Below are 15454 nucleotides of genomic sequence, written 5' to 3' on the forward strand. Positions count from 1 at the left end.
AACTTAAATTATCTCTTTACAAAATAATGGTTGCTTTTGCTTAATTTTAGGATTCTTTATATTAGAACCCTATTCATTGTTTTATTCCAAACAATAAACTATACATGTTTCATCTGAAGGTAACATTTATCTGTCAGCAGGAAAGGAATGAATATAACAAGTTCTATTATATTCAACAATTCTCTCACCAATTATTTCTCATTCTAAATATAAATGTTTTATTTCAAGGAAATTGTATCGAGAATAAACTTCCAAAAAGTTCTTTTATTCATGTTCTATGCCTTGGAAACAAAAGGCTAAACAGACAGTGTGTTACTACTAATTGCCACCTTTTATGTATTGGTTTTAAAATGTGAAGTTATATTTATTTCTATTATATAGCAGAGAATAAAATGTTCTGGTAAATAAAGGACAAGAAATAATAATGTGGGCCTACATGTGTAACTACACTGTGGTTACCATCCCTGAACAAGTCAAACTGATCTGAAACTCAATAGGAAACCAATTAAAAAGCCAGATGTCACTCATAAGGCCACAGCATCATTCAGAGTTCTCTTATGGACCAATGGGATTCAATTTCATTAATAAATAACTTGGAAAATAGAGTAGAAACTAAGAAGAAATTTTGAAACTTACCAGTATCCTCAGATGCTAGAAATATGCAAAAGAGAGATAAAAGTAACAGCAGCAGTGCTACAGGATTTGAATTCTCCTCCTTCTACCACCAGTTTAAGGACCTAGCTGACTCACCTATTTAGTAAACACCGTTATACTGCCCTACAAAATAAAAGTGAGACTAAAGCAAAGATTTCCTTGAATTCTAATCCATAATAATTAAGAGTACACTCTTAGAAGTCTAACCTCTTTGTTAAAATTGTGACTCTGCCCTGCATAGCTGTGTAACCTTGATGGAGTTATTCAATCTGCCTATGACTCAATTTCTTCACTAGTGAAATAGGGATAATAACAATATTGACCTCATTTAGACTTGGTGAGGATTAAAGTAGTTGGTACATATAAAGCCCTTAGAATAGCACCTGGTATATAGGAAATGTTCAATATATATTGACCATAATTTTAAAAAATCATTATTATTAAAAGCAAAAAGGTTTTTCATAATTAGTGAATAAAATACATGTGACTCTGGTTTACATTTCAAGATCTACTTCATGATAAATAGTCCCATATTAATAATTTTATCAATTACATTTACAAATACCTAAAAACTGCAATAAATGCAATTAACACCATCCCGAGTAAAACAGTACCCAGCCAATGCAATAAACAGTAATAAGAAAATGTGATGAGTTGATTTATGAGATAGAAATCAGCAACAATTTCCAAAAGCCATTCTCTCTCTCCCAAATGCTTAAAACCAAGGTTAAAAATAAGTTTTTAGCTACGATCAAAGTATGATTTGATTATTTTAGAGGAGAACTCGTTTGGAAAATTGTTAAAGTTTAAGGGGAAGTCACAAAATCCAACGGAGAAACATTAAAGAACTTCCCAGAAATATCAGTTCAATAACTGAAAAAGCCTGCTCTATACAAGGTGGTTAATGTTAACAAAACAAGGAATAACAGATCAGTAAAGAAGTCACTTGTATGAAAATTGACCTTCCCACTACCACTTTCCAGTTGGACAGACAAACCTAATTTTGAACAAGAGACACTAAAGGTCCTCAAAACAACGAAGGATACCAATGCTTGCTAAAAGGAAAGCTACCAGGAAAGAAAGGCATCCTCAACCCAATTTCAATGGCCTTTACCAATAAGCTAAAATGATCAACATAGAAAAATCTCCCAAAATGTTTACATACTGAGTTTTACATTCGGCATTTGGTGTTATGTACATAACAAATATTTACAAATGCATATGTTTTATTTTGCAATTATTTCTGTGATGATGTTCATATTTGTAATATTGTACTGATGGAACATAGGGGTTCAACTTAAAATTGGTGAACTACAACTTTCATTTATGATAACCAACTAAGCTACAGGTTTAAAGGTTTCCAGTATTTCATTTAGTGAGGGAGAATACATACTAAATGTTATGGCACCGAAAGATCTGATATTTAAGAGTCAGCTAAGGATTGATCAGAACTATCCTCATACAGGAAGTCCCGAAAGTACACATCCACAACCACCAAATGGGGAGAAATATAAGAGAAATCCAATAAACTTCACTCCCTATTCTGTTACTCAGACTGACACAGAACCACTGGAGAGAATAATAGTGAGGCTTTTACTACACATTACTTAAAGACAACCAGACCATGACAAATGTTCTTTGGACTATTAATTATACCAGAAAAACCACTTCCAGGACAAAGATAAAAATATATGACATCTGAATTTATCAACTACAAAACTACTGAAATGTACCAAAATGTTCATGATTTGTGTCAATGCTCATTATAAAACCTGACCCTATGTGAGTCTGTAGCACTAATGGATTTTGAACAAAAAGATTAGAGAGGAAAGAAGAATATCTTTTATCTCCTTTTCATTCATATCACCAAAAAAAGCACAAATCATGCCTATGTGCAGGCCCCAAGGCACAGGAAGACTGATTTCTTCATTATCACCCTTTAGAATCCCTGCATGTTCCTGCCTCTAAACCTGTGTTGAATGGGCAGTTCACACACTATAAAACCATTCAACTTTGCCCAGCCTATGACTAATATATAGTACTTACTATCTGGGAGCACAAACATAAAGTTTTAAGGAATTATATACATATATGTAAATTCAGCAGTCCTTAGACAAAGACAATATCATCTTTTCCATTTTACAGCAGAGGAGACACAAGCACAGAAACATTAAGCAACTTGTCTAAGGTCAAGTCATTTATTTATGTGCCTTGCTCCTTTACTAAACTATGAGCTCCTTCAAAGCTTTAGTCATTTTTGTATCCTTTGTGCAATACCTGGCATTTATTTAAATCTCACTAAATATTTAATGGATGGATGAATGGAAGGATGGACAGACTGAAAGATGAATGGAAGAATATGAATAAATAAATGAAAAAACAAAAACTACACCCAAACCATAGAGGTATTTACAATTGATATCCTTTCCTTGTGGCTAAAGATTTAGATAATGTACCTGAGATGTTTTCAAATGTTTCTGATATCAAATTTCCAAAATGGACTTACAACTCCCTATTTTATAATCAGCAACAATGCAATACTCTATAGAGTAGGTGATTCTTTGCCTGTGTATAAGAACACGTGAGCACAAAAAGACATGGAATGCCCTAAGCTTTTAATAAACAAAGAAGCACAAAGGTTATATGCACTGAGATACTGCTGAACAAGTCTATGTACAGCCTTCTCAATCACAAGTTCTCTGATGTAGGCCGAATTACACAGCAGACTGGCACACAATCACAATTAAAGCAGTGAAGACCTAGAAATGAAGAGGGAGAGGCCCTGATGTCAGTCCCACAGGCTGCGACTGGGAAGACAATGGTGCAAGTATCTGCAGTGCAAGGAATTCTAACATATTTCTATTGTTGATGAGGTTCAAAGTTAACCTAGAGTTAGGTAGACAAGGGAAACTAAACACTGAAGAATTTGAAGGAAATGGATTTCATGGGTTTTTTATACAGATTCTTAAGTACATAATAGACATTCATTCCTTCAACACATCTTTATTGAGCACCTAAAATTTTTAAGAAGGAATACAAAGATACTGCTCCTGCCCTCAATAAACACATAAATAAGAAAAGAAAGACCTGGAAAATAGATACTACGTAAGTTAGTATGTGAGACACAAAGTAAATACAAGTGTATTCAAAGACAAAAGAATGACTCTGCCAGGCAGGATGAGATTTAAGGGTGCAAGAAAGAAGTGGGATACACTACACATGACTGTCTCTTTGACAAACTGTCCATAAATGCTCATGAGAGTTAACAAATACCACCAACTCTCTAACATTTGTGGCTGACAATTTGGAAAAAGAATATCTCTGGCTCTTGATACATTGCAGCTTTGCTAATCTGTTATTAGCAATGACGGAAAATCCATATCATACAGTATTTCAGCTAATATTAAAATGTTTTGCTATTGCAAGAGTACAAAATCAGTGATATAGTTACCATAGGAAGTGGTGAGAGAATTGATCCTGGAATGAAAACAGGCTCCAGATTATCCATAAAAAAAAATAATAACAAATAAATACCTGTATACCTGCATTTTGAGATTACTTTCTGTAATTTTCAGATTAAAGCAAGCTTTTAACCCATTACAAATTCAGAAATCCATTTTGATCAACTGCACAGAGGAGCTAACCTTACTGTAAACACAGTAAGGTAGTTAGTGGAACTCTTACAGTTTAATTAAGTAAATCTATACATTATGGGAAAGGACAAATTATGTTTCATAAGAACAGGAATAGGAACTCAACTAGTGAGATGGATAAACTTAAAGGAAACAGATTAACAAAAGAAGGATCAGCTCAGAAAAATTAATTTAAAACACTAACAGAAAACTTCTGCTTTGAGTCATAGCGAAGCCTGAAGCAAAAGGAAGAGTACTGAATCTCTTGAATTAAACTTAAAAAAAAAAAAAAGAAAGAAAGAAAGAAACAAACTAGACAAATATTTGGAAGAGCAGGACACCAGGCCATGCAGGATAATGACCCCTAACGAAGGGAGAAAAACAAAGTGAGCCCTCCAGCTCCCCAGTTCACTTTTCTGAAAAGAGCTAACAGGCTGCAGCACAAGAAAGGGGAATCCAAACAGAGCCTGGCAGTCCTGAGTCGAGAAGACAGTCTGAAACTCAGAGGGCCAAAGCAGCTAGAATCTACAGAAAACATGCCAGAGAAGAGAGAGTCTGCGCTGAAAAAGAATGCTCCAACAAATCTGGGACGGTTTCTCACAAGTCACTGACTAAGCACTGCTCAATGCATACCTGTGAAGAACCACCCAAGGACAGGGAAAGAACCAACCAGAAGGAGCAGAAGGAACACCCCTAGACCTCACACAGACTCAGGAACAGTTCATATTTACCACTAGCCAGAACAGAAACAACTATTAATAATAATTTATAGGGTATCAGGTACAGTATTTAGAAGAATATTACCTCAGCAGGCAAGCAAAATTAGCTTTTCACTAAAGGGTGCTCTGGTCCCAATAACAAAGCTAAAAAGTAAGCCTCAAAAGGATCGGAGATTCCAAGTAACTTAACTGCACCCCAGAAAAAAAGCTTCAGAATACTTTTAGGAATAAAAATAAAATCTAGCACTCAACCCAATTATGTAAATTCACAATGTCTATCATCCAATAAAATATTACCAAGTATGCAAAGAACAAGAAAATTATGGCTCATAAACAGGAGAAAAATCAATTTCTGGAATAGACTGGGAAACACCACCAATGACACAGTAAGAAGAGGCACAGAATAAAAAAGACCCAAATCAAACTTCCAAGTTTCTGGGGTGAAGAAGTGAAAATTCATCAAGTTGTACATTTATGACCTGTCCATTGTCCTGTATCCACAATTCCTATAACCACACTACCACCTCTCCACATCAAGTACAGGTTAACACCACATTGTGTGTGTGATCCCAACATTCATACATGTCATGGATTTCTCTTCATAGTCCTTATATACAGTATCTAAACTTTTAGGATTAAATGAAATGGGCACACACTGAGGACAAACATTTCTTAAAATAATGTATGTTTTGTATACAAAATATAAATTTTATTTTAATAATATAAAAAAATCTTTCTTATTACACATACAAAGCTTAAACAGTCTTGCTTATATTAAAAATTGGGAAAGGTGTCTCACAGGGTTATTTTTATGTTAATTAAACACAGTGTGATAAAGACACACTGATGTTATAGACAAGGATTTTACAAATCAATGGAATCTTGACTGGTGAAGACACTGTGTGACCAAAAAGAGTTACAGGACTATTCCCCTGAGGCAATGGTTCCCTATCAACCATTCAGAAGATGTTATAATCTACTTAAGGATCACATGTTCTGAAATTATTGGTCAAGCTACATAAAGTTTGTAAGAAAATGGATAATAAAAGAAAAATCTCATCTCCATAGAGTATCATTTGGTATTACTTGGTAATGCTGAATCTAGGGACAGCATCTTCTTAGGAGACCACATCAGTTAAAAAAAAAATACACAATCTCTCAAGATGGAATTTCTTACTTTCAAATGAAAATAGAATCTTTAAGCTGTATTAAGTCATTTTAAAAACATTTGACAATAGTTAAATTCACACTAAAACAGAATGCTATTAAAATCATTTACTAAAATAATTCCGTTTCAAGACATATTTCACTAATGCTTCTCAAACTTTTTGTCCTAAAAGTAGTACAGTCCCTTTCCTACTTATCTCATGAACATGCTATGAGAGCTACATGTGAAACATAAAACTGGTTTGTAAACTAAAAAACAAATGTTCTATATATACTCCATCATGAAATGTCTGCTGAATAAAAGAAAATGAATGAATTCATCAATACAGCTTCATTTCTTTAGCACGTCTCACAGTACCAGATATATAACAAATATCAGTATCAACATACTTCCAAGGCCTAGAAAAATTACTCTGAAATAATAATCATTTACACCTTCTTAATCAGAGAAATTACCCTAACCCCATTTTTTGTCCTTTAAATAAAAAAGGAAGACAAGAATTTGTTCCGTCAAGATCTACCAGGAACATGCAAACCAATTACCCCTACTGCCAGACCCAGACCCTGCTCCCAAGTAAGGATATTAGGCTTTTCTTCTCTGACACAACTCACAAACTGGCAACATAGCCCATTTTGTTAAGTACTCTATGTACTCTTCTCAGACAGCCATCTCAGAAGGCCAAATACTTATTCCAAACCCAAAATACAAAACCACTTTATTCTTCTTTCCTCATAGCAGCTCAGAAATAAACTACACATAGGGGAATTGAATTTTGATTAGGTAACTAATCAGGTTTTCAATTTTAAAGGAAAAAGAAAGACTTTTATGTTACCCTGGAGGATCAAAAAAGTAAATGCAATTCCCTAATCCCTCCATAAATATTTCATCATCCAGCCTACGGTTTAGTGATAGTATTTCATTACAACAACAAAATTATGATGGGACTAGAATATCCAATAAAAATTGCTTTTTAAAAAATTTCAGGGAAGAAAAAAGAAATATTTATGAACAGGACTAGGCTACATAAAACATAAGTAAAAAGAGATTTATACTTATTTATTGGAAATCCTCTACACTCATTCATTTCAACTAACTGGGAACATCTGTTGTACTCTCTAAATAAACAATGACATAGGTGAAGACTGAGTAGGTGAACAACTTCAGATTAGATATTTATTCAGACTACTCTTTCCTACTCAAACTTTCCAACATTAAAAACACACTCAACTTTCAAAGCCTAGATCCAAATCTTACAAATTCCAAGAAGGCTTTCCTCATATACCCCCTCTGTAACAGAAAGTAACCTTTCCCATCTCTAAACCTATCTATATTCCTCATATAACACATATTATATTTTAATTTTACGGTAGTTGTATCTATACCTCATCTTCCTGATCTTCTCTTCTTGGTTACAATTTATCTATAAACAGAAATGACATGTGAATCATATTTGTATCCACCTATTCAATCTAATATAATGCCTTCATACGGAAAACAAATATTCCCTATATTTTTACTGAAATAACACAAAACCTTATATGACTCATACATCTTATTTAAACTCTTCTTTCAATGGAAATGAAATAAAGCGATTTAAAAATACTTTAATTCTTAAATCAGTTTCAAGTATACTCATGATTAGTTATAAATTTTATTCAAAAAAGGCTTAAAACTCAAAAATCAACATCTGTTTTGCAAGAAACATTAATATGCTTCTTATGGGATACAACCTTCTGGAATAGCCAAAAACTATGAAACTAAGCCAATAGTAATTGATTCTGGGACTGTCTTCTGTTGCTTTTCAAAGAAAAAAAAAAAAACAACACAGAAAACCAAAGATAATTTACCTTCTAAATTGAAAGATTCCTATTAATAGAATCAACTTTGACTGCAATGAAAAAAATAGTTCAAATTATTTCATTTTGAAAAAACCACAAACTAATGTACATCATCAAAATATCATCAATTTGAAACTGATAGTAAAAAGTAGACCTCTATCTACCTTTCAGTTGTGAAGAACTGGAACATGATGTCTGATCGTTTTAAAGGTAAATTCTTTATTAATGATTTAAGAAACAGGATAAATTAATCTGACCTAAATCAACTTAGTTCTACTGGGAATTTTAATAAAAAGAATATTGATGTTTTGCTTTTATGGCATAAATTTTATGCTGTTGTAATAACAGAAAAAGTCTCCATGTTTGGCTATTCAAATCCAACAGTTGTAAAACAAAGAATTAGAAGGCATATTAAAATTTCCTTTCAGTTTGGATATTCCATTCATCACCAAAAATTGAAGAAGAGATCCTCCATAAGGATTCAGGCACTAATAATGATGTAACCTCCCATCTCAAACTAGAATTCATCTTCCTCCTTTAGAAAATAGTTTTACAGCATAAACAGAAACATGGCCCACAGGTAGAAAACTACTCTAAATCTTATTTAATAATAATATTAATTGCACTAAATGTGTACCATATCTTGAGGACATTGTGCTAAGTGAAAAAAAACCAGTGACAAAAAACAAGTACTGTATTTTCATTTATATGAGATACCTACAGAAGTCAAATTCATAGAGACAGAAACAGAATGATGGTTGCCTGGAGCTAGGAGGAAGGGAGAAAGAGAAATTATTTAATGGGTATAGAGTTTCAGTTCTGCAAAATAAAAAGAGCTCTGAAGACTGGTAGCACAGCACTGTGAATGCACTTAACACTACTGAACTATACTTAAAAATAGTTAAGATGGTAAATGTTCTGTGTATTTTACAATTAATGTTTTAAAAAAATAAAGTTAAAAATGTATCATGGCCAAATGGCTCTTATGGTCCCTATGCTTAACACAGTCAAAAATATTTAAAGCCAAAAATGAGATTCATGAATGCACAAAAATATATTCACTCTGAACAGAATTGTAGAAAAAAATTAGTATATCTCCATACTTGTAGTCTAAGAAAGTCAAAGATAGGTATACTTTCCAAATTCAGTTCCAAAGAGAATGCTTTTGACTGCATCTCATTTACTTTGCCACATCAATCTTTGGATTTTCCAAATCTGCTTATACTTATTCAGTCAACAGTTACCAACAGTCATTGCATGCATATACTATATTCACAGAACTTTCTTAGGAGATATGTGTTAGTCTTGTTATTTGAAAAAACTTCCTATAAGATACTACAACCTTTGAAAACAAAAAAATATCCTTCAAATTGGTCACCAGAAGGCCTCCTACTTTGGGTGAGTAACAATGCCTTAATGAGGAGAAAAGAATACAATACTTCTTTACCCAATGACACTTCCCAGTGAAAAATGGAAATGGGGAAATTCCTAGAGCCCCTGTATTTCCTGTTGCATTATCAGGTGGAGCAGAGAGCTCAACAGGGACACAGCCTAAGCAAAGCAGGAATGATCCAGTGTCAGTAAGGGAATAAAGTGCAAGCGCCCAACACATCAGTCAAAGCAAGCAGAGCACGAGAAGGTCCTAGGTCTACAGGTCATGGGGAAGGATGCTTCTGCCAAAGGGGTTGTCATACAATTTATCATGCCGTTTTGCAAGGTTTCTGTGGGCAGGTGAATGTGCTTCTTGTGTTCTAAGAAAACAGCACTTTCTAAAGATAAGGACTAGGTATATACTGACATAAGATTAGATTGGCATCCTATGTGATCTAAACCACTGGTGACCTAAAATTGTTCACTCAGCCACTCCATTTTTATCTTTAATGATATGCTACATAAATTACTGTGAAACTAAAGGTGCAGAATAATTAAAAGTCAACAGATAATTCATACAATCAAATTCAGAAAGGAAAATGGAAACAGCTAAAACACATTTTCATAGTTCACTCAATTATAGTCCATTTACATGTTACAGTATGCTTTTCATAGTCAAACTTTCTAGCACTAAATAATCTAACTAAATTTAGATATTTACAAGTGAACAAATTGCCAAGTTACTATAGTAACAGCTTTTATAGATGATGAGAAGAGTATGGTGCTCTATATAATCTATTTCTATCAACAGTATACCACTTATACTATAAAGTATTTTAAGTACTATAATATCACAAAATATACTAAATATAATTCAATATTTTCTTATTGATTCTGGAGTTAATCCAGGAATATAAATGAGTATCAATTATCATTGTCTAATAAACATATAAGTGTCAAAGAATTCCTTGCCATGAGATACAGAAAAACAGGATTTATTTCCATATATTAAAAGTAAATGGAGTCTAAATGCAATGTGGTATCCTGGATTGGATCCTCAAACAGGAAAAGAACATTAGGTAAAAAAAAAACAGAAACGGCTAAACCCAAATAAATCTGTACTTAGCTCATAGTACTATACAGTAAGTTCTGCTATAATGTTTTAAAAATGCAAATTTGTTCCAATGAATTGATATATTAGGAAACAACGTAAGTGTAACAGCAATTTCTCATTTGCCGATGCATAATTTCATACTCAAGAAGCATTAGGTGAACAGAGAAGACTGCAGCCCACTGAACCAAGCCACTTTGGCTTCCCTGTACACGCATATTCCTCAAACACCTACCAGCTACTTCAGCTCAGCAAGTGCCTTAGAGCCACTGCCACCGACATCCGGTGTTACAACTTTCCATCACATTTCTGATCACCATCCTTCCTCCACTTCCCAGTAACTCACAAGCTGAAACTCTTTTGACACTTCCTTCCACAACCAAGGTCTTTTCCAGGTCTTTTTCAAGGTAAAGTGCCATATTTTAGAATTTTTGTATTTCTTAACCATTTAACATTAGGTTCCTAACTTTGTCCCCATGAACAAAGTTTTTGAATATAGTGCCACTAACCCCATTTTTCCCATAAGCCCTGTGGTTTTCACTGAACAATTCTGCATAGTGCGGTGACTTTTAGGAATGCACATGTCACATTATAACAGAACTGACTACTCTAGTGGTCATTTCTTATTTTGACAAATGTGCTACAGTTATATATATAAGAAGAAAATGGAACCTAAACAAATAGTATACAGGAATTCTCTGTATTATTTTTGCAACTTTTCTGTAAATATAAAATTATTCCAAAGGCAGTTTAAAATGATAAGTATATGAAGTATATAAGGCCAAAGCCTTAGCATTCATTAATTCATTCATTTAACAAGTATTTACTGAATGTCTACAATGTTCCAGGCACTATTCTAAGTTTAGGGGATAAGGATGGGAACAAAATAGACAATAATCCCTGTCTTCCTAGAACTGACATTTCAGAGGGGAAACAAACAATAAGACAAATAAGTGAAACAGAAATTAATGATAATTGCCAATACTAAAGTAGCACTTACTTGGTGCCAAGCACTATTCTAAGTACTTTGTATATATTAACTCATTAATCATTCTCACAACCTATGTTAGTGCTATAATCATCCCCATTTTACAGTTAAGAAATATGACCAGGCACGGTAGCTCACGCCTATAATTCTAGCACTCTGGAAAGCCAAGGAGGGAGGATCACTTGAGGCCAGGAGTTGGAGACCAGCCTGAGCAAGAGAGAGATCCTGTCTCTACTAAAAATAGAAAAATTAGCCGGGTGTGGTGGCATGTACCTGTTATCCCAGCTACTGGGGAGGCTAAGGCAGGAGAATCACTTGAGCCCAGGAGTTTGAGATTGCTATGAGCTAGGCTGACGTCACAGCACTCCAGCCTGGGCAACAGAGTGAGACTCCGTCTCAAAAAAAAAAAAAAAAACGGAAACTTAAGTGCAGTTAAGAAACTTGACCAAGATCATAAATCTGGGCAACTATTAACGGATAGTCAGCACTCTTACCCCTAAGCTATACACTTTTTCCAACAGACAACTGTTCAAAATACAACTTTTTTTTTTTTTTTTTTTGAGACAGAGTCTCACTCTGTTGCCTGGGCTAGAGTGCCATGGCATCAGCCTAGTTCACAGCAACCTCAAACTCCTGGGCTCAAGCAATCCTCCTGCCTCAGCCTCCCGAGTAGCTAGGACTACAGGCATGCGCCACCATGCCCAGCTAATTTTTTCTATATATATTTTAGTTGGCCAGGTTATTTCTTTCTATTTTTAGTAGAGACGGGGTCTCGCTCTTGCTCAGGCTGGTCTCGAACTCCTGACCTCGAGCGATCCACCTGCCTCGGCCTCCCAGAGTGCTAGGATTACAGGCGTGAGCCACTGCGCCCGGCCCAAAATACAACCTTTTAAACTAGATTGTATTCATCATTTCTGTTTTAGTAAAATAGAAAAAGAGGTAAAAGTTAAAAATCTAAATAATCTTTCTGAAATGTACCATAAGCACCAAAAAAAATATTTTTTAAATCTCCTCTTGTTACAGAAAATCTCTATTACCATGAATTGTGGAAGCTAACAAAGACTGTAAGAAATGTCACCTTTGTACTTTAAAATAGCCAACTGGCATATAAAGTATAAACATTTTATAACACTGATAAGCTGAGAATGGGTAGCTATAAAAAGATTCATCACCTGTGACAGAAAATGTAATTTCAAAGCTCCACAAAACTTGGTCACATTCTATCAATGTCAAATATACATAATAATTTAAAAGTGACAATATAAAACACAAAAATAGCACATACCATAGAAGTTTCCCAGCCATCATAATCACAGAATTCAATTCAATCAAAATTGATTGATCAAGCTTCGGATAAATGACAATATAATATTTATCACAATTTAAACCGGTTCTTGTGGCAGAGGAACCACAGGGCATTAAAGACAGTGTAGCGCTGGGCATTGTGCAATAATTTTGCAAACCAATTCTAAAATTTCCAGTTAAAATCAAATGCTTATATGAGCAATCATCAGAAAATAAGAATGATAAATGCATTCAAATCTAAGGAGAAATGGCCTTCAAAAAAAAAACTTTCAGAGACAGTAGCCTCTTACTCTACACTAACAATTTAGAGTAAAAAAAGTCATTTCCATTCAGATTAGATTCATTTTGCAAAGAGGCAAGGAACAATAGATAGAATTATATTCTGAAATACTCATAAATATATATTTATAAAACACAATTTACATATCATTCACTATACAGATCAAAATTATCTGAAAATGAAAAAGGCATCCCAGGCTTTTTCTTTTTCTTCACTCTTATCAGAACAAAGACTTGCTTTTTTTAGTAGTAAAAGCAATGCAAAATAAGGAGTTTATAACATTTTTGGAGCTTACTGACCCACAACTCTAAATAAATGTAGGTTCAAATCCCAGCTGCACATATATAGACTTTACCATACTACTAAAACTGTAAATCTCAGCTTTCTGTAATAACAGAGATAATATCAAAATTATGTGAAAACCAGATATAAGTATGTGCCAAATACATAGTAATTACTCTATAAATATTGACCATCATCATTAATACCCAAACCTACAAATATGATACAGAGTAGAGGCACCAGGGGAGGAATGAGGAAGCCAAATGATCCCCAACGTCAATAATATCTGTTAACATGTAAGTTTCTAGTAGCTAAAGTTACTGCAAACAATGATTTCAGTCAGAACTATCATAATCCCTTACAGTATTTTACAGTTTACAAGTAGATTTCATATTTAGCAATGCATATGTTACTATAAATATCCAATGTGAGTAAGCAATGCAGGGACTGTCAATGCATTTTAAAGATGAATAAAACTCAAATTCAGAAAAGATAAATCATGCAATTAATGGTTGAGCCACATTTACTAGTGGGCCAGTTTACCATATGTAAAAGATCTCACAAACAGATGTGTCGTGTTATTCTTTTGCCTTCTGTCTCTAGTAAATGACCTAAGCAAGGTATCCTCCACACTCCTCCCTTATCCCAGGGGCCATTCAGGCCAGGGGCTAATGGGCTGCCCATGCTTTGCGCTATGCATTGAGGCAAATATATTAGGTGGAAAGTTGCTTTGCTTGACAACTCTTTCTTCATGTCTTCTTTGCTTTATGTCTGGAAGATCACCAAGTGGGGACATACTCAATGGTTCCACATTGGCTTAGAGTCGATGTCACATGCTACAACCCAATGATCAAATATCCTTGAATTGAGACTAGGAGTGTCAGTCTAGTGGTAAAGTGGTATTTTGCTTTCCCCTTTGTCTTTGTATCTCTAGAATTTCATATGAAGAAAGGGTTGTCAAGCAAAGCAACTTTCCACCTAATATTGTCAGAACTATACTTCAATTTCTAAAAGATACAATTCAAACATATTGTTATCCCAAAAACTGTTCTTAACCAGAAAACAGTACATATTGAGTACACAGCAGTAAAATCAGGAAGCTTTCCAAAAAATGGAAAGTTTGTGTTCATTAAGTTACAGTGATCTTGTTATGCCAGAAACATTTTAGTTTCAAAATCCTTTAAAAATAATTTGGAAATAATTTTACTATTGGGAATAAAGTTTAAGTAGATTGCACTAAAATTACTGTTTTTTTTTAATTTAAGGTGTTCAGCATAAAACAAAAATTATTATTTAGAAAGAAGGTAAAATTCAGTTAATACAGTCACATACCAAGCTTCGGGCAGCAAAACAGAATATTCATGCGGAGATGTGGTCTCTGGAAAGTTGGAGAGAATCGCAAGACGATGAGGAAGCAGGTCAGAGCCATGATAAGTGAATAGGATTTCTAGGGCTTGTACATTACTTTCCTGTGCAAAAAGCAAGGGGCATGTTTCTAATGTGAACCTTAGAAATAAAAGAGTGATTTTATATGATGATATTAAAAACTTAAAATTAATTTTTCTATGCAGCTCTGATATGAAGTGCTTTGAAATATTACTGGTTTTCCTAGCCTTTTATCATGATTCTCAATCTAATACTACAAAAATTATTTCTTTTTAAAACTCAGAATGATGAATAAAATTTTTTAAAAATATTGCTCCATTTCCTCCACATTTATTAATATTATAACAAAAAAGGAAATGTAATAGTATATGTGTGCAATAACATTTACTACACAGCTCAAAGATTTAGAGAGCATTAATAACCATAATTATTTTATTTATAAAAAAGAAATTACCCGAGCATAATTTCTTGCTGAGAGAACAATATTCTGATTTCTAAACTTCTTAAAGAATTCAGCATCATATCTCTGTTCAGATGCATGAGGCACTCCTAGGATTTCCTGAGGGGAAACAGTGATTTAATGAAAAGGCTTTTAAATAAGGGTGACAAGAAAATATTAAAAACCTTTATAACTCTGCCTGCCTAAATAAATAAGGCCTACATTAATTAATTTCAACTATCAATTGTCAACTAAAGTACTACATCTGCATTCCTGCCTTT

General features: G+C 33.8%; 1 protein-coding gene across 1 annotated transcript in view; it reads right to left on the minus strand.

The window, feature by feature from the left end:
• The window catches only part of NBAS (NBAS subunit of NRZ tethering complex), a 319324-nt gene that overhangs the window by 219230 nt on the left and 84640 nt on the right, over window positions 1-15454 (minus strand). Inside the window, exons 20-21 of the mRNA XM_045549061.1 lie at window positions 15189-15293; window positions 14681-14817 (exon numbers count right to left, since the gene is read on the minus strand). Of these exons, the coding sequence (XP_045405017.1) occupies window positions 14681-14817; window positions 15189-15293 (242 nt within the window). The remainder of the gene's footprint in view (window positions 1-14680; window positions 14818-15188; window positions 15294-15454) is intronic.

This window comes from Lemur catta, chromosome 4 (assembly GCF_020740605.2).
Source record: "Lemur catta isolate mLemCat1 chromosome 4, mLemCat1.pri, whole genome shotgun sequence".
Lineage (NCBI taxonomy): Eukaryota > Metazoa > Chordata > Mammalia > Primates > Lemuridae > Lemur > Lemur catta.